Below are 19,233 nucleotides of genomic sequence, written 5' to 3'. Positions count from 1 at the left end.
GGCCAACCCCAAGGGACCCTAACGTCTTAAACACAGCCAGGGGAGCAAACCAGGATGAGTCTTTTCCTTCTGGCTCTGCAAGGAAAGCTGCCTTAGCTTGCCTGGGTCACGACCAGGAGCTGCTTGTCCACACCCCGCTTCTCTCCATCAAGACACTGCCCCCTCCTCCTTCCTTCACCACACACATGCACACACCCTGCACAGGCACACGCACGCACACACACACACGTGCACACAGACTCACTGCACATGCACGCACACGTACCCACTCAGTGCACGTGTACACACACAGCCCCGCACACGCGCGCGCACACACACACGCGTGCACGCGCGTGCACCTCCTCATTCCAGAAGCACAGACATCTAGGGGACCCCTCTCCCCTCTCTCATCTTACAGTGGACCGTGCAGGCTGAGGCCCCAACAGGAGACAGTGCCCTGATGGTGCCAGCCCAGGAGCTGTCAGGACAGGCACGCCCCTCTTTCCAGGTACCAGGGCTTCTCAACCTGTCCCCCAAATACCCCTAATGCCCGCACAAGTTGTCTAAGTGAGTGGGGCGCACGGAGGGAGAGGGGCTGCAGGCTTCTCTGCCACAGGAGAGCTGCGCTTCCATCTAAGGACATCGCTTAGTCTGCAGCCCCCACCAAGACGCACCTGACAGAACCAGGACTCGGGGCAGAGCCCACCTGGGCGCCCGACCCAGCCCAGGATGGCATCATCGCCCCTCGCCGTGTCCACACGCGTCCGTCACCTTGTCCCCACCTCCAGGGCCAAGGAAGGTCACTTTCTGGACTCTCTGCACCTCACTCCTCACCCCAAATCCCCAGCTCTGCCACTCGCTGCCTCTGTCCGCCCCTCACTCAGACACGGAGCTTATCTGCTCCCCAACGTCAAGGCCTGAGATCTGCTTCTACAGGAAGGAAGTCCCGCGCGGCCGTCTGTCCACTCCCATCAACACCCTCCCCGACGCAGGTGCCGACCACCGCTGCCAGCATCTTGTGCAGTTTTCACCGAGGAGACGGGCAGCGGGTGTGGCCCCCCCCCAGCAGGATACGTACCCTTTCTCCGTCTTCCCCTGGAAGTCCCGGAGGGCCGGAAGGGCCAGGGTCACCCTGGGAAGCCAAGCAGGGTCAGGGTTAGGCACGCGGGCAGACACGCACGGCTGTCTCAAGCCCCCCATTGCGTCCTTCCCTGCTTCTGGGACTGAAAGTCCCAACCCCCGCCCAAGGCTTTCCCAGAGTCACAGAGGACCCCTTTGGAGACAGGGCCTCCTGGCGTGACGGGCTGCAAGGCTGGCTGGCAGGACTCTCACCCCGGGACTCGGTGTCCTGGAGGAGGGTGCAGGCTGCACCGGCACCCAGGGACCGGCGGGCACCCCAGGACACCGAGGCAGGGTCTGAGCTGCACCCTCTTGACCTCTCCGTGTGAAGCAGGGGCACACCCCGGCCCCGCACCGCCCCCTGAAAGGGCCACCCCTCTGGACTGTGAAGGTCAGCGCCGGTCCAGCTGATACCCCTGCAGCTTCAGGCCTCGCGCACCATCGGTGCACAGTACGTGCTCATCTGTCAGTCCCACGGACTGGCCCTTCCCTCCGGTTTCCCCAGGAGTGTCGGAGAAGGTGGGCGAAGCAGCTCTGGCTAAGGCACGAGAGCCACTTCTCAGGGCGGCAGAGACATGCTGGGTGAACCTTATGACAAAATCAACAGCGTGTGTGTGTGTGTGTGCATGTGCGTTCACGTACACACGTGCGTGTGCCTGCATGCCCAGGATATGCCAAAACGTGAAAGAGGCATCATCTACATCAAAGAAAACAGGGAAGGGCTGCAAAGAGCATCTCACGGGGACACGTGGGACCGGCTAAGATAACACGTGCACCCCGACCCCCATCCACGGGGCGGTCACGTGGGACCAGCCCACACCTCCTGGAGTCGCCCCTTTAACGGTGAGAAGGGTCCTCGGGGGTTCCCAAAAGGGCAGCCACTGGGTTTCCTGAAGGTGTGGAGGGCCCCTTAACAGAGTCCCCTCGAGGAGGCCACCGGCTCTTGCACCGTCAGCTGCGGGTGTGAAGTCGGCTCTCCGTGGGCTGACCTTCCATCCGCAGGGATGTCACGCCCGCGTCCAAGTCCACTGCCCCGGCCCCATGAGGCTCATCAGCGACCACTTTGGAATCGAGTGCCCAACGCCCCAGGAAGCCTAAGGCTGTGCCCAGAAGAGCCCCCCGACAGTACCTCCCCCAGCAGCTCCCAGAGGGGAAACACTCACCCGGTGGCCCTTCTCTCCCGGCAGCCCGGCCAGGCCATCGAAGCCGCGGTCACCCTGCGAGGAGGACAGAGGGCAGCTCAGCCCGTGCCACTCGGCCCCCTCCACCCGCCTCGGGCCGCAGTCTCCGCACCGCCTGTGCACCCGGCGCCCCAGGACCCCGCGGTGGGGCCCCTGGCCGCTGCCCCATCACACATTCCATTCCACAGCCTTGGGTCCATATTCCCAACGCCTCTCCCCAAAACACCAACAAAGGCTGCAAACAGAGACGGGCCTTCCGTCCCAGAGCCACAGACAGGAGCCTGGAGGGTCCTGCGACCTCAGTGTTTGGGGTGATGGCTGCAAAGTCGGGGTGTGTGTGTGTGTGTGTGAGAGAGAGAGAGGGTGTGCGCGCACCTGCTGTCTGCCCGTGTCCCTTATCACGGCACCCTCGGGGCTCCGAGTGCCGCCCGCACACGGCGGGTGCGCCTACCCGTCTGGCGGATGTGGCCCGGCCCCGCCCACCCTCGGGCGCCCCAGCTCCCCGCCTCACGGGGGCTGCAAGCCATGTGGGACAGAAGTCAAGAGAAGGCTAGTTGAGGCCTGAGCACTTCTGCTGTTGAAAGACCACAATCTACTGGGACAGACTCAGGAAACTTCTCCTCCTCTGTCACCGCACGCCCCTGGAAACCAGGGCCGCCCGTTCGCTCAGCACTCAAAGGAGCCCCCGGGGCCAATCCAAGCCAGTTCCTGGGGGAGCAGGCGCAGCGCCCCGTGGTGGGTTTGGGGGCCCCTGAGAACAGCTGCTGTCCCCACGGTGTGTGGGGGGGACTTTCTCCTCGCTGGAGAAAGTCAGCACTTCCTCCAGCACCTTGTACGCGCTTTTGGACAAACGTCTCCGGGGCCGAGAAGGAAGGGTGGACCAAGAACAGGGGGAGTCTCATCCCAGATTCGGAGACAGAGGGACAGGCACACCGGAGCTCCGCAGCCGGGAGGGCTGGGGCTTCCCTGGGGGCTCCGGCGGCTGCCCCCGGGGCACACGCACACGCCTCAGCTCCACAGTCACCCACGCGCCGTCTCCTCGCTCCCTGCAACTCCGAAGAGCTCAGACACCCCAAATCTAGGCAAGAGGACTTCCTGCCCCGTGGACTTGTGAGTGACCCATGAAATTCTCCCCGCCAACCCCTGTCTTTGTGTCAACGTGCCGGAGGAGCCGATCCAGACTGAACCTTCCAACCCCCGAGGTCCTACCCCCGGACGAGAGCAAATGTCCGAGTCATCACGTGTCGGCATAACCATATCCGTCACGTCAGCACGTGCTGATGCCGTGGTGACGCTGAGCGAGGAAAGGGCACCAGCAGGCGGTGAGCAGCACCTACCTTGGGGCCCGTCTGTCCAGGCATCCCTCTTGCTCCGTCGCTGCCGGCTCGCCCCTGGAACGGAGCGGGGAAACCGTCAGTACAAAGGAGTGGCCGGCTTAGAGAGACCTCTGAGCGGAGGCTGCCTGTGACACCAAGCAGAGGTTTCCACAGCCCCAGGGGGCAGGCTGGCCCAGAGGACCCCAATCCGGAGTCCCGGCTGCCGTACGCAGGTTCTGGTCTTTCCGAGCCTCGCCATCCTGAACCTTGGAGCGGGGCTGACGCGCTTGCCCCTCTGTGTTGGTGAGGAGGACGTGGTGTGCCCGAGATGGTGTGACGGGGGGCGACCGAGGGGCCGTGTGGGTCCGTGGCGCCCGCTTCACCACCCGGGAGGGAGCCCGCCCCTGACATCTGCACATGTCCTGTCCACCCGCTGACATCAAGGGAAAGCCCAGAGAGCCACAGGGCGAGAGAAAGCACGTGGTTAGTGTGATGCAGGGGGGGGAAAGTGAGGCCCAGAGGGGTGGGCTGCCTCTCGAAGGCCGTGCAGCCGCCCCCAGGCAAGGTCTGGGCTGTGAGCTCGACCCTCCGCGCCCGGGGGCCACTCTCACGGCCACTCCTTCCAGCCGGGGCAGCAGAGGCCCACGGTCCCCACCCGGGGCCGGAGGACAGGGCCCGGACCTACCAGGGTCCCCGATAAAGGCCGCAGTCCCCCAGGAGAGCCTGCCAGGCGTGAGGCCACCGAGAATGGGCGCGGGGACCAAGGCAGTTGCCCTCTCGCCGATAAGGAACGTCAGGCCGCTGAGCATAAAGCGCCGGCCTGGACCGACAGCACCTCCTCTCCAGGCCACATGTGCCTGATCCAGGAGGCCTCGCCAGGGGCACCGGGGCTGCGCCCGCAGGCAGAAAGGCCTCACAGCACAACCAGGACAGGGAGGGCGGCACGAAAGCGGCGAGGGTCTGGGGGGGCCACCAGGAGGCGGCCTGCGCGCCCCAGGTCAAAGGTTACAAGGAACCGCCAGGGATGAAAAGTCATCTCAGAACATATGCACCCGAGCCACGCAGCTCCAGGCGGAACGCAGACACGAGCCCGCGAACGGAGGGGCCGACCGGGAGCCTCTCCTCAAATTTCCAAGCGCTTTCGGAAATCAAGAGAAATCTGTCAGAAGAGTTGACAGCATTTCACTGCAGGACACTGCAGGCAAACGGCTGGATGCTTCTCTCACGCCGACGGGCTCCGCGCTGCACGAAGAACTAAAGGGACAGCCCGCCATGCGGCCTCGAGCCCCTCCCGCCGTCCCCTCCTCTCCAGCCTCATTCCTCCAGCACATGCGTATCCACGGGCCCTGGTGCCAGTGGTCTCTGCTACGAGCCACCCTAGGAACCATCGCTGGCGTCTTTCCCTTTTCGGTTTTCACCTCGCCCTGACCGAGAAACCATTTCCACTGAAACTTGACAATAAGTGTTTACAGAGATACAAAAGACCCTCAAGGAAATAAAATGCTTTTCAGAACCAGATCCAAGATAAAGCACCTCACTATCTATCAAGAACCACGGAATTCCGGCAGCAGTGGCCCTTTCAGAATCATCCGGGCACCCCTCTGCCCCATGCCTGGGTCCCCTCCACGATCTGTGAACCTGCAGCCTTGAGGGGCCAGCACGAGACAGCCGTGACTGACTGCTACTCACTCCATCACTTGCCTTGTAACTACAATTAACTCCCGGGACAGAGGCCCTGTAACCACTAAGGAATTATTCATTTTTGCCTTGTATACTTTGCAGCTAAAGCGGGAACCGGCAGCTCAGTGGCGACCCACCCAGTTCCCGGCGGGGGTTCATCTAGGTATAAATACAACACAGGAACGCATAATTTTTTCATTCAGTAGAAAGATCCACTCGATGAAAAGATCCACTAGTTAGAGCCTGACGTGGGTTAATTAGGATTTCCCGAGCTCGTCTGGAGGGTGTTCGTTAATCTATATTAGGTTATAAATGCACGCTCTCTGTCAGTAGCCACGGTCGTATGGAGGCAAAGCAGTTCCATCCACTAAAATTACAACCCAAACAGAGAATGCAGGAGTCTAGGAGCACAGGTAAGGCGCGGGGGGCCCGAGCAGCCGGCCGGCCAATTCCCCCCCGGCCAAAGCCATTTCTGGAGAAATGAGGCTGCCCCCAAAGAAAGGCCCACTGATCATTTTGTCTTTGCCATACTTGCCCCCAAAGAGCGTGGGAAATGGCTTTAGTTAAACATGTTTGTTAAACTACGATCACATGCTCGGGACAGAGGCTGGGGGCAGGGGTGGGGGAGCTCGCTGCCCCCGGGGAACGGGACCCACCCAAGCCCTGGACACAGACACGCCCTCTGAAGGGAGGGGAGCAGCTGGGCCGAGCGTAGCCGGCGAGACGCAGCGTGATCAGGGCAAGCGCACCGCAGATTCCCGCCCCATCCGTGGCCCAGCCGCTGTCACTGAGAACTACTCACCCTCCTTCCAGGCTTTCCTGACGGGCCAGGTGGGCCCTGCAAACCCCGGGGACCCTGTCGGGCATCAGAGGACAAAGGTCAGTAGCGTGTCTGTTTCGCAGGGGGAACAAGGGAAGCCTGGTCCCCATGCTTGTCCACCTGGCCCGTGGCTACTGTCCCAGCTGCCAGCACGCGGGCAACAGCAGGACGGGATGCAGGACCCACTGCCCTGAGTGAGGGCGGGGGCCGAAAACAGCCAGCTCGGTCCCCTGCTGCAGACACCACTGCTGTTCTGCAACCAGCTTTGCATCAGGTGATGGCAACTCCCGCCACTTCCTTGACGAAATGCAGCACCGGGGGACACCGCCTTCCGGGGGGGGGGGCACCCCTTCAGACAGAGGAAGGTGAGGGGGGTACGTACCTGAGGCCCCATGTCTCCCGGCTCGCCCTTCAGACCTCCGCTCCCGGGAGGGCCCTGGGGAGACACGTCCGGTTAGGGGATGCCCGGCAGGTACAGGCTGCAGGGGTGACTGGGGAAGGGCCGGGAAGCAGCAGGGACACAGGACTGGTCCGTGGGCAGGGCTCCCGCAGAGCCCGGCCGGCTGCCGTGGACGGAGCCCGAGGGACAAGCAAGTAACTTTTCCTGGTCTGCATCTCTCCCCAGGTTTGAGGGAGATCCTGGACGGTGGTGCGCACGAGGGCCACGAGCCCAGAACGCGCCCGCTTCTCTCCAGGATGGATCCGACCACGGTAGCCCAGGGCCGCGTGAGGACATCCTCGCCCATCGCAGGGCAAGATCCCCAGATGCTGGGAGGGCACCGACGCAGACCCGGGACCAGGGGCCGAGCCCACCCCACGTGGGGAATGGGGATGGGGGCACCGTGCGCCTCGATCCCCCGGCTCCTTGCAAGCTTCAAGGGCCACGCACACCCCCAGGGGCCCCCTTCACCGCCCCGAGTGTGCCTGGCTGCCCGAGGCTCGTGCAGCAGGGGGTGGGCAGGGGGCTGGAATCGGGGTCTGCCTCACACTGAGGCGGTCTCGACTATAAAGAGGGATGGCAGCCTCAAAAGAAAGAGGCTTGGAGCCCCCGGGGTCACGAGGTAAAGTCGCAGCCAGTGCAAGTGTGAGGGCTTCCCAGCCCCCAGGGCACCACAGGCCCCGCCCACCCAGGCCCCTCCTGCCCCGAGGTCCCAGCGGTGTGAAGTGTGCTCTGACCTGGATAAGCTGGGAGCCTGATGGGCTCGGGGTGGGTGGGAAGGGAAGGCACCCCACCCCCCAGGCTCCCCCATGGCTACTTACCATGGGGCCGGGTCTCCCAGTAAGACCCATGGGGCCAGCCGGCCCCCTCAACGCCAGCTGCAAGGGAAAACAGCACACGCTGAGAAATGGCTGGTTCACCTGTACCGACAGGTGAGACGTGCCAGATGGGAAGGGGGGCCGATACCAGAGGCCAAGGACAGGAGCCTCTGGGGGAGGAGGTCACACGGACCCCCCCCCCAGACCCACTTGCTCCGACCCTCTGGGCTCCCGGCGACAATCACAAACAGAGCGGCAGAGGTGGGCTGGGAGCCGGGTGGGTGCCCACTTTGGGGACGGGCGCTCCAGCCACGTGGGTGCTCAGAGCCTCCTGCTGACTGCTTCCTTCTCCCCAGCCGGCCTCACACAGGCAGGGCCTGCCCTCGGCCCTGCACCTCGCTGAGTAAGCCTGAAAAGCAGCCCCGCTTCCGGGCTGGGTTAGGGTTCCACGAGAGGCACTTCCAGCGACCGGGGAGGTATCGGGGAGCCCTCCTAGGGTGAACTAAGTCCTGCCCGGAAGACGCAGCCAGGGAGCCTCGGCCACCCAGGGCCCCACCTAGATACCTGTGCGGGTGGCTCCACGCCTCCCAGCTGCCACCACACAGTTCAACCTGCTTTCTTAAAGGGCTTCCTCCATGCCACTCTGAGACTGTTTCCCCTGCATGATGCCATTTTAATTTTGGAAGATTCTGTGTTATGACATCTTCTTGGGAGCCCATCGCCCACTTGACTTCAGTCAAAACACACACAGATTCAAAGGCCGGCCAGGCCGGCCTGTCAGTAAACCCGGTGGCAGGTGATGGGGTTTGTTACCCGCTGATTATATGACACGGCAATTTGTTCCACAGCAACGACTCAGTACCCGCCGCCCTGTAATTCCTCATCCACACGTTCTGATCATTAGCAGCTGTCCGCCGCGCCAGAGCTACGTAAATATCGCCAAACAAGGGACTACTTAGCAGCCTATTGCAATGCCCCATTACGGGCACTCCTCTGAAAGGTCACGCACCCCGCCGGGTGGCATTTGCTCTTGTCACAGGCAGTCAGCAACCTGGAGCCTCGTCAATTAAAAACAAATTCACTAATCAGCTCTTCTGCCAAGAGCAGAGCAGTAGCGGGGCAAGGGCACCTCGGGACCCCCAGGCCGAGCAAGGGGCTTTGGGGCCCAGGGGCTCTCTCCCCGGGGAGTCGGGCTCGGCCCAGCCCATCACAGGGAGCCCCTTCCGGGAGTACATGGCGGGGGGGTCTCTCCATCCCCAGAGCCCAGAGCAGGGCAGCAGACGGCTGAAGCTGGGCGCACGGCGTCAGCAGGTGCCAGAGGGGCTCAGCAGCCAAGTCCTCATCCAGGAACCTGGACCCTCGGGGTGGGCAAGGAACCCCTAAGAAACCTCCCCCACCCCTCCTGGTGCTCACCCAGGTACCCCAAATGCACAGGGAGGACTGGATCCCCGCAGGCTCCTGACTCTTGGGCAAGCACACCCAAGTTGGCCAGAGGCACTTCCCCTCCAAGCTGGGCTCCGAGCCCCATGGGGCCGGGCTCTGTCCCCCCAGGCCCCCCGGCCCCAGGCACCACTCACCCGGGCCTGCTGGAGGATGGCTTGAGCTTGGGACTCCTGGGCTGAGACCATGGGTCCTTTGGAGCCCGCATCGCCGCCCCCTCCGAACCGGAACTGTAGGTGTGAGACTGGGGTCACCAAGGGCACACCGACGTGGTGCCCGCTCTGGACGCCAGGGCTGAGGCAGTGCCCATCGGCCTCTCTGGCAACAGCAGAGCCTTGCAGAGTCTGGATGGGCAGCTTCCAGCCCCAGACCCCGTCTCGGTCACACCACCCGACCCTGCCAGCACAGAGCTGCTCCAGCCCCGCCGGCCCATTTCAGCCCTGGGGCCACCCAGAGAGCCTTCCCTGCAGCCGGGAAGCCCTTTCTGGCACCTGAGGCATCTCACCTGAGGCCCCATGGCCCCGACTTATGACAAGGAAGAGCCCAGGGCCCAGTGCAAACCCCGCACTGAGGCCCAGCGGGGAGGCGGCAGGTCCACGCAGGATCTCTCGAGCTGCACCCAGCCTCCCGGGCACACGGGCTCACGGAGAAACTGCCGTGGGCCCAGACCAGCCCTCCACACACCCGCCCTCCGGGCCTGGCCTCCCCATGAGGACCCGCAAAGTCGTGAGCAGGTCAAGCTCAAGGAGGGACCGGCTGGCACGGGGGTCCGAGTGGAGAGGGCAGGTGTGTGGTGATGGGAGCAGACACCACACAGCTTCCCGCAGAGCTGGACTCCGCTCCCTTCGGAGGGGCCAGCCCTGGACGCCGGCAGAGGTGGAGCCCTTGACCCCGGTGTCCACCCTGCCGTGTCAGCAGAACAGCCCCAAGGAGCCTGTTTCTACAAGACAGTCGGGGCCCAGGTTGGAGCTAGTCTTTGGCCCGGTGAGCGACCCCCTCGGAAACAGCCCAGGGCCCCGCTCCCCCGTCGCACCTGGAGCCCCGAGCCCACCCACACGGCCGCCACCCCCCAGCCCCCAGGTAAGGACACTCACAGGCAGCATGAGCATGGTTCCAGGAGGGCCGGGCAGCCCGTCAGCCCCAGGAAGGCCTGGGCGTCCAGGGGGACCCTGTGGACAGAGGGGCCAGGAGAGTGGGTCAGTGCACAGGGCGGAGCTGGGCTGCGATGAGGAGACGGGGCGGAGTCAGGGCCCGCAGGAAACGCACCGCGCAGGCACAGAGCGGCGCAGGACCCCGGCAGAGGGATGCGCGGACCCCACGCCCAGAGGAGGGGGCTTTGCTGTGGGCTGAGGAGGACAGGGAGGAGGATGGAGGGAGGCCTGAGCGGATCCAGAGGAATCGGAGACAGAAAGGCTGGAGCCTGCCATGGGGCCGGGGGGTAGAGGGCAGAGGCCACACTGCGGGAGGTGGTTGGGGGCAGGTGCTGGGGCTTCCACGACCACAGGAATAACGCCAGGAACGTCCCTGCCGGGTGTCCCACCTGGGCGGGGCAGCCCAAGGACACCTGCGCTGGCTGCTCAGAGGGCCAGCTCACGCGTGGCCAGCGAGGGGCCCCTCCTCACGCGCCCTCGGCTCTGCGGGTGGAGCAGAGACCAGACGGGATGCATCCACTTGTCTGGACAGACGTGCGGGCCCGGAGTCGCCGGGAGGGCAGTGCACGGGACCCCAGTGCGCTCAAGCACTTCAAGGCCCCCACCTCTGCACAAACATCATACCTCCAGCTCATCCTAACAGCACCCCACCCCACCCCCGCCCCCTGCCGACAGAGTCTCTAATTGATTCTGGCCCAGGTCAGGCTTATGTGAACGTAACACGAATAATATGGCTTATGGACAAAAAAGCGTCTCATCGCTCAGCTTTCCACTGACACAGGCAGACTCCCAACGAGCTGGTGGGGGACGAGGTCTGTCTGCATCTGCAGACAGATGAAGCTTAGCTCCCCCTCCTCAGTGAAAGAGACCAGCATCGGCCCCACCATCGGCGAGCGATGCTGGGTCCAGCCCTCAAACCGAGTGTGCAAACGCCACCACAGCCTACGATGCTCCCAGCTCAGACACAGACTGACTCCCCGGCCCAGAAGACCAGGCACCCAGGGGGTCCATCCTGGAACGACCCAGAAGGGTGTGCCCTGCCTGGGCCGGAACTAACACCGTCTTTTCTTCAGCGGTTATGTTTACTCCAGGACCCATCCCCGCTCTTGTGAAATGTGGGATAACACAGATTCACACAAAGGGAAAAGCGAAAGTTCCCTCTCGTTCCTCCCGAAGTAACCAGGGCTAAAACCCTGTGCATATCCAGAGAGGCCAGAAGCACAGGCACCGAACACCCGACACGGATCACGTCCGTCCGTCTAGGGGTCCGTCGCCAGGGAGGTGGTTTTCCTCCTTTTCCACGAGATCATCATGTCCATATTGTTCGGTAATTGGCCCTTTTCCTCTGCTGCACATCGTGGCCTATTTATGAGCTTGGCCTCATTCATTTTAATGGCCACACATCACAGACTCATCATTTATTTAATCCATCCCACTCTGATGCACGTTCGGGTCATTTCCAATTTTCATTAGGACACAGGCTGCCGTGATGAGTCTTCAGGCATCTTTCTTTCTTTCTTTCTAACTTTTTTCTGGCCAGGCTGTGCAGCATGTGGGATTTAGTTCCCCGACCAGGGATCGAACCCGGGCTCGTGGCAGTGAGAGCACAGAGTCCTAACCACTGGACCACCGGGGAATTCCCAGGCATCTTCCTTAGGCAGGTCCTCAGAAGCAGAACTGCTGGGTCAAAGGATTCCCATTCCCCTTTTTGCTAATGGATACAGCTAAATGGTCCTTGCCTGCCATTTCAGAAAAAAAACAAAAAAATTCTCAGAAAATAAAACTTGCTGAAAAAAGAAAAATCCAGAATGTGTTTTGCCACCCAGATCTTCTCCTGGAAATCCAATGCTGATAGCTGTTCACAGCTGAGCTTTCTGCTGCTGAGTCGATCCCAAATCAAACCCCCAATTCAAAACTTAGGGTCTGTGTCTCCCAGGGACAAGATGCTGTCCATGTGGCGTCCACGTGGTGAGCGCATGCTTGTGTGTGTGTGAGTGTGTGTGTGTGTGTGTGTGTGCGCGCGTGTGTGTGTAGCACTGGAAACCAGGAAGCATACTGGGGCAGCCCCTCATCCACTGTTTCCACCTTCAAAGACCCTCCTCCTTCTCTTCCTAAGCCACAGAGGGTGAAAATTCAAGCTCAGGGGCCCAAAGGCTATTTCACCCTCACGCCGGCATGCTTCAATTACACCCAGAGTGATTCCCAAGAGCGTATGCATAGATGGACAAGGAAACTCTGGAAACCCTGTGAGAAAGAGAAGGTTTGTGGGAGAAAAGCACCCCGTGATTCTTTCCGACTCTTTAAAATCTGATTGAGTCCCGCGTGTCCCCTTTGCCCGCACCTGTATTTACCACGGCTTGAAAAAACCATCAGCCGAGCTTTGCCAAGCACTGAGGTCTGTAACTCAAAGACTTTGTCCCCTGAGCCAAAAGATGGGGCTACATCACAGCCGCCTTCCCACCCTTCAGGACACTGAACGCAGGCTAATGACATGGCCTGTCAGGTAGGGGGCATACGCTCCAGTCACCAGGCTCAAGGCGAGATAAGAAAAGCCACCCGGCCTCTGTGTGTCTTCTGATCAGAGGCCTAAGTTGGTCAAACGGAAATGTTTTAAAGCACTGGCACCGCAGGGCTGGTCACACATAGACCAGGTAAAGAAACAAGGCACCCCTTCCACGGTTAACAGAGGATTTTCCTGAGGCCGTCCTGGCGTCACTCTGGCACGGAGATGAGGGGACAGAGAGCTCGGACCCTTTGAAAGTGGCTGTAGACTCAGGCCCCAGGCTGAACCCAGGAGCCCGGGGCTCAAGACCAGCTGCAAAGCCGAGCTGCTTCTCATGATAAAAGCAGCAGGGTCGGGGAGGAAGCTGCAAAGACCAGGGGAGTCTTTATGCTGAGATATTTTTGCTTTTGCTCTTAGAAAGACCCAGAAAAGGAGAGGCACATGCACCAAACCCTCAGATCCTCGGTACCAGTGGTTTGCTTTGTTTCTTTTTTTTCAGGTCAGCTCCTGTGCAATTAGAGCTTGGGAGAGGCCAGAGAACGTCTTAGGGGTCAGCTCCTGCTCTAGATCTGCAAACTGGCTATACCTACGGCCGGGGCCAGAGCCCTGGGGGAAGCTGGCACCATGCACCCTCCCACTCCACCAGGAGCCTCAGCCGGCCCTGCAGCAGCAGAAGGCTGGGAAGTCCCAGCGGAGCTCACGGAGGTCTTCTGAGCCCGGGAAGCCCGACAGGCCTGGAGGGAGGCGCTGAGGTGTTTCCATCGATACTTCCGGCCTTGTCCCAGCTCAAAAGGTCCCCCCCGCCATGTGCTCCCTAATATGAAAAAGGGTCTTTTTGGCTTCTAGGGGGTTCAAAAGGTTAACAAGACGACTCAGGTGGCCCCGGCTCAATCCTAGCGATGCCTCACTGATAGCACTGGAGGGGGGACGACCAGGTCACAGAGAGGACGTGGCCCCAACACACCCAGGGGAGGCCCGTGTTACTGTGGCCTGTGGCCAGGACATCACAGAGATACCTGGCTGTGTGGAACAGGTGAGTAACCAGGTGTCCCAGGTTGGATGGCCCCATAAAAGATGTCCTGGGCACACAGGGGCCCCGGAAGGCAGAGCCACCTGTCCTGCCCCCAGAAGGCAGGAGATGGTCAGACAACCTTGCCTTGCGGGCAACAGCGGTCACTCACCACGGCCTCTGCGAAGCTAAAAGCTTCCTATGGGCCTCAGTGGACTCTGCCTCTCAGCCAAGTTGCAGGGACCCAGCCTGTGTCCACTCCCCCGGCCCTGAGCATAAATCCAGCCAGCCGCGGGGGGAGGTGGTGACATAGCTGGGCATTGTCCCAGGTGGCCCTGGGGAGCAGTGCAGGCACCTGTGAAGCACGCTTTCCGTGGGTGTAATAATGGGGGTTCTTACAGGCCTTTTAAAGGACAGAAAAGACCCTCAAGCAAAATCCCAAAAGGATGCCCAACCCTTGAAACCTAAAGAGGTGGGGGGGAGGGGTTGAGGTCTCAACAACCGGGAGAAGGGGCTGGAGAAGCTGTGCTCGTGGCAGCGTCATTACTGGGCTGTGTGGACATGCTATAGAGTCATTGACCCTGCCTCTCTCTGGCCCCGAGGGTATCAAGTGCAGCCCGATTCTGCAGGGAGGGAGGCACCCCCCCGCGGGAAAGGGCCTCCGTTCTGGTCCTGAAGGGTCTTGGAAGGAATCCCTGAGGCTTTGGGAGCAACCAGGCCCTTAGGGGTGGGGGAGGGATTTCCTCCTCAGCCATTCAGACCCAACAAACCCAACTACTGCTTAATCCACACTAGTAAGTGTGCGACAAGAAAGGATTCGAGGAGCCAGCAGCCAAGACAGGGCGGAGAAGAGAGGTCCAGGAGCGCAGAGCCCTCAGGCATGGTATCAGGCAGGAAGCACAGCTGGGCCGGAGGAGGCCGGAGCAGGGCAGGAAACAGGACTGGACGTCTGCCCCGACGCGACGCTGTGGGCGCCAGGATGCAGAGAGGCTCACAGCCACCTGCCCATGGGGTACCCCGGACACGGACGGGGTTACAAGGAGAAATGCAGGCGTGGGGCCTGCCTTCAAGGAACTCACCACCCGGTTAGCAAGAAAGGCTCAAACGAGGAAAGGGTAGGCAGCCGGAAGTAATTAGTAATAAGAAGAGCTGCAGAGTCCCAGGACGGTAGGCCTGGGGCAGGGGGAGGGCAGGATCTGCCAGATCACTCCGTGAAAAGCTCTCAGGTGCAGACGGGCATGTGAGGCCACGCAGGTGACGGGGACCAGGATATGGCACCCCAAAACATGCCACTTCGGCATAAGGATTATTCTGCGCTGAAGGCAACTGAGAATCAACAGGTGCAGGAAGAGTCCCCTGCCCTCCCCTCATCAGCCTGCAAGCAGGGCACACATTTCCCTTTGTGAAGGTGGCCTGAATTCACTCCCACCCCACCTGTACCAGGACAAAGGGAGGAACCCTTATCACTGGAGACAGACAGTGGGCACTCAGACGAGTCGGCATAAACAGACCTTTACTGAAACAAGCCTTACCTTCCATTAGTTTCCCCCATGTATTTTGCAGTCACTTCTCCGTGGTTTATTGCTTTTTGTTAAAATGGTATATAAGTTCCCAAGTCTAACCACTTCTCTGGGTTTTTTTTTTTTTTCTTTTTCATGAAGCCTCATGTAAAATTAAAAATATTACTAAATTCATTTGCCTTTTCTCCCGTTAATGTCTTTGGTCAGTTTAATTGGCAGGTCCCACCGACAAAACCTAAGAGGGTAAAGTGTTTTCCTCTCCTACACAGGAATGCTGAGGTCAGGCTACCAGCAAGTGGCACTGCAGGATCCTGACTCTGCATGCAATGTTCTTTCACAGCTAATTGGCAGACAGCCAGGAGATCTGGGCGTGGAGAGGATGCTGAGCTGTGAGCAGGGACAGTTCCTGGACAAGCTGGTTAAGCAGGGCCCAGAGGGTGAGCTCCTGGAATCAGCCCCTCGCCCGGGCAAGGGCCCTGGGAAGGCCAATGGGCTGCAGGTTCCCCCTCCAATTCCAGGGAGAGCAGAGGCTCTAGAGCCGGTGATTTCTCTGCCTCCCTCATCCCAGTCCCTTTCTCCTGGACCCTGACTTGAACTTAAGAGACGCCAGCTCTAAAAGCACCGGGATTCCACTGTCAGGTGCTCTGGCTTTTCCAGCTTTCAGCTCGGCACACAAAGCACCCGCAAGGTCGCTGCCTCTGGCCCTGACCCAGGTTCAGTCCAGAGGCGCCAAGTGGGGAGGAGAGCCCCTCTGGTTCGTGAGCATCTAGGTCCTCAGTGCTGGACCGGCACCCAGCGCTGTGGATATCTGTGCTGGACGGACAGACGGACAGACACCTGGAGCAACACCGAGGCTGACGGGAGATGTCAGTCAGTACCTGTGCCCCCTGTGGACGGCGACCTTCCCTACGTCTAAGAGAGAAGATGTGTGCTATGGCAGGCTGTCCTCTCTCACGGACATCTGGACTCAGTCACACCCCTGGGTCCATCTGGGGATGGCTCTGTGGGGGGACACGGCGGTCACCCCTCCATCCACTCCCAGAGCTTTGGAGTGAGCTGGGTTGGAGGCTGCAGCCCCTGGGGCAGAACTTGACTGGTGTGGGTTCAGGGGTGGGGAGGGGACAGGCCCCTCACTTGCTTGTCTGGAATTTCAACCGTGGCAGAGTCAGGAGTAGCATATGGGAAGTACGGGAAGGCCAAGCATGTCACAGGCCAGCCACGGAGCAAGGCCCACCTACTCTGCCCCCAGAGCCACTGGCCACAGGGACGCAGCGTGGCGGAGAATCCTGTTTGGTGCCCAGTCCGACCCGGCTGCCCTCAGAGGTCACGTGGCCGCCTGCTTTGTCTGCGGGCATCACCTCACCTCACCCCGAGCGCCGCCCAAAAGCCCCCAGAACCTGACAGCCAGGCGCCCCCTTGGAAGCAGACCCCGGCCGCCTTTCCTCAGGACCAGACCCCAAAACCGTGAGGTCTTTGCTCTGGGCAGTGCGCCAGGCGCTGGGGATAGAGGTCTGTTAGGATGCACACACGCCCCCAGCGTCTCTCATCTACAACTACACCCAATTACAGCTCTCAGTCTGACTGTGCTCACATCGATATTCATTAGATCAGCAGGAAAAACGAAAAGAAAAAAGTGTCAAGCTGGACGAGAACCCACAGGGCTGCAGTCCCCCCAAACGCCCACTAGGAGTCGGAACGAAATTGCCGCCAACTGGGCTCAGCCTGCATCTCTCCGGCAGCCACCCAGGGCGACCCGGGGATGGTCCCTTTGACCAGTGTGACCCCCAGATGTGTCCCTTTGCCCAGGGAGATCCCAGGATGGTCTCTCTGACCCAGAGCACGTTTTCTGTGTCTGTCGCTAGATTTCCAACAAGGAAGCTGGAGCGAGGGGGTCTTAAGGCCAATGAAGTTCTCGTATTGAGGGAGGATAATTCGGATCCTGTGGGATACCCAGGCAGCACCAGAGCTCTTTGGCCACTGAGGCTGTTGTTATTGCTACCCTAATGCAGGGCCGCCACTGTCAGCTGGGGCCCCTGGAACCCACCGGGGGCCCCACAGCCCAGCTGAGGCTCACTCTTGCAGGGGGGTCTCCTGCCCCCAGCTCAGGGCCACGCAACAGTCGGCCCCCTAAACATCTGAAGAGAGGGGACGCACTAAGGGGTGGCGTGAGATGCGAGGGGACGGGGCAATTTGGGGAAGGACGTCCGTGTACCGCGGTCACCCACACAGGTGAGGTCAAGGCTGCTCCCAGAGCAGGGAGGACACCTGGACGAGGCCACAGAGCCCGTTGATCCGAGGGGACTGAGGCGCCCTTACCCTTTCTCCAGGGTCACCCACTTGGCCAGTGGGACCCATCGTTCCTGGAGGTCCTGGGAGACCCTAGGATTAAGAATAAAATCAGGCGGAGTTAAAGGTGCAGCCACAGGGCGGTTCCCGCCTTGGCCAGGAGAGGGTTCGAGAAAGTACCGGTCCCAGGGCGTTTACCCCTCTCTTTTCCATCTGGGAGCTTTAAGGGGTCTCCCTCCACCCCCGAGCGCCTCCCACAAGTCACGGGAAATAAAATGGGACACTCACCGCGGGGCCTTCGGGGCCGGGCGGGCCCTCCAGGAGCATGCCCTGCAAGAGACAGGGAGAGCGTGTGAGACCCCAGGACCCCTTCCCTCCATCCCCAGACCCCGAGCGGGCCCGGCCGCTAGCAGACCCCAGTCCTGAGGAAGCCCTCCATGCTGGGTGGACCAGAGGACCACAGTCTCGGGCCTCTGGGTCTGCACCCTCCGTCCTGGGAGGGGTCCCGAGCAGCAGCCTCTGGAATGGGGCCCACGGTGGCCGTCCTTTGAGCGTTTCCAGGGCAGCCACAAGCCAGACAGCAACCAGGTTTCCCTCAAGAACAGCTTCCAGAGGAGAGAGGGGGACCGGGACTCCCCGGGCACACCTCTGGCCCTCCTGTGGCCAGGGGGCAGTGCCCCGGCAGGCCCTGGTGACGGCGGCCTGAGGGAGCAGTGGACCCCAGGGCCGGGGCCCGGTGAGGCTGGAGACACGACCACCCGGTGGATTAAGGGAGGACCAGAGGGAAGGGAGCCACAGGCTGAGGTCCCCGCCTAGAGAAGCGTTAGGCCCAACTGCTGGACAAGCCACGCTGGGGTCTCCAGCCCCCTCCTCCCTCCACGTGGGAAACACAGCCAAGTCCACTGGACACTCAGCTGCCCTCCTCCTCCTCTAGCCCCTCACCTGGCTGAGCCGAGGTTCACGCTGCCTCTGGCCCCCAGGCCTCACTGTCTCTCCCCACAAATGGGGACGAGGCCTCCTGCCCCCCCGTCAGCCCGGGCACTGGAGTCGGCACGGGCAGCGCAGGGGAGAGCAGGCTTCAGGTCTCTGCGGACAGAGCTCCCGGCCCGGGGGCTCCTGCTCTCGGGCCTCGGCTTCAGCCACCTTCCCAGCGCGGGCCTCCTCTCTACCCCTGTCCGGTCAACACCAAGGTCAGGGAGGCCCCAGCGTCCTCTGTGTTCCATGCCCACTTCAGGGGTCAGAGGCAACGCATGGCCTTCCAGGGAGGGAAGGACCTCTGGCCCCTGCAAGGGTCTGCATGCTGAGAACACAGTGGTGGATCGTTTCTGGAGGTCCTGGGACCCGGTGGGCTCCGTCCGGCCCGGCTGGGCAGGCTTCAGCCTCATGCACGGTGCCTGGCTGCCGCGGACCCCTCCTCCCAGTGAATTCCTGTGACGGCCGAGACAGCGGTGAGAAGCCTGGACAGACTTGCCCCCCAGTGGCAGAGCTGCCTCCTGTTTCCCTGGAACAACGCAGACTCAGGCTGCTTCTCTCTGGGGCTGATCAATGCTGCCGTGCCCTGGGCTTTTCTTTGCAAGTGAACAGTCCTCTTGTGAAACCTGGAATTGCCTCCTAGCAGTAACAGGGTGTGTGGCCAGGACAGGCACCAGGTCAGCCCAGGTGTCGGACACCCCCCAGTGGGGGGCATCCAGGCCAGGGGCTGCGGGTCCCCTCCAAGCCCCTCACCCTCCCCACCAGGGCTCCCCAGTCGCTGGGAGGATGCACCCGGGGTTTACACAGATGTGCACCCAGAGAAATGTTTGTCCACGAGATGTACACAGAGTCCACTCAGACGGCCTCATCAGCCCCACCTTCCTGTTTCCTCCTCTGACAAAGGCAGCTGAGGAAGCTCAGAACTGCGCTAGGATTAGGAGAGAAACCCCTGGCTGCCACGGACCCTGCAGGGCCGCAGCTGTCTTCCCGGACACACAAC

General features: G+C 61.4%; 1 protein-coding gene across 2 annotated transcripts in view; it reads right to left on the bottom strand.

Annotated features, from left to right (window-relative positions):
• The window catches only part of COL5A1 (collagen type V alpha 1 chain), a 159,512-nt gene that overhangs the window by 66,603 nt on the left and 73,676 nt on the right, over positions 1–19,233 (bottom strand). For both annotated transcript variants that reach the window (XM_059071149.2, XM_059071150.2), the window contains exons 10-19: positions 17,550–17,591; positions 17,292–17,354; positions 9,887–9,961; positions 8,930–9,022; positions 7,356–7,412; positions 6,478–6,531; positions 6,078–6,131; positions 3,617–3,670; positions 2,262–2,315; positions 1,058–1,111 (exon numbers count right to left, since the gene is read on the bottom strand). In XM_059071149.2, coding sequence (XP_058927132.1) covers positions 1,058–1,111; positions 2,262–2,315; positions 3,617–3,670; positions 6,078–6,131; positions 6,478–6,531; positions 7,356–7,412; positions 8,930–9,022; positions 9,887–9,961; positions 17,292–17,354; positions 17,550–17,591 — 600 coding nt within the window. The remainder of the gene's footprint in view (positions 1–1,057; positions 1,112–2,261; positions 2,316–3,616; positions 3,671–6,077; positions 6,132–6,477; positions 6,532–7,355; positions 7,413–8,929; positions 9,023–9,886; positions 9,962–17,291; positions 17,355–17,549; positions 17,592–19,233) is intronic.

The sequence above is a fragment of the Kogia breviceps genome, chromosome 8 (genome assembly GCF_026419965.1).
Source record: "Kogia breviceps isolate mKogBre1 chromosome 8, mKogBre1 haplotype 1, whole genome shotgun sequence".
Taxonomy (NCBI): Eukaryota; Metazoa; Chordata; class Mammalia; order Artiodactyla; family Physeteridae; genus Kogia; species Kogia breviceps.
Note: the sequence above shows the minus strand (reverse complement) of the source record. Positions and strands in the feature narration are given on the sequence as shown.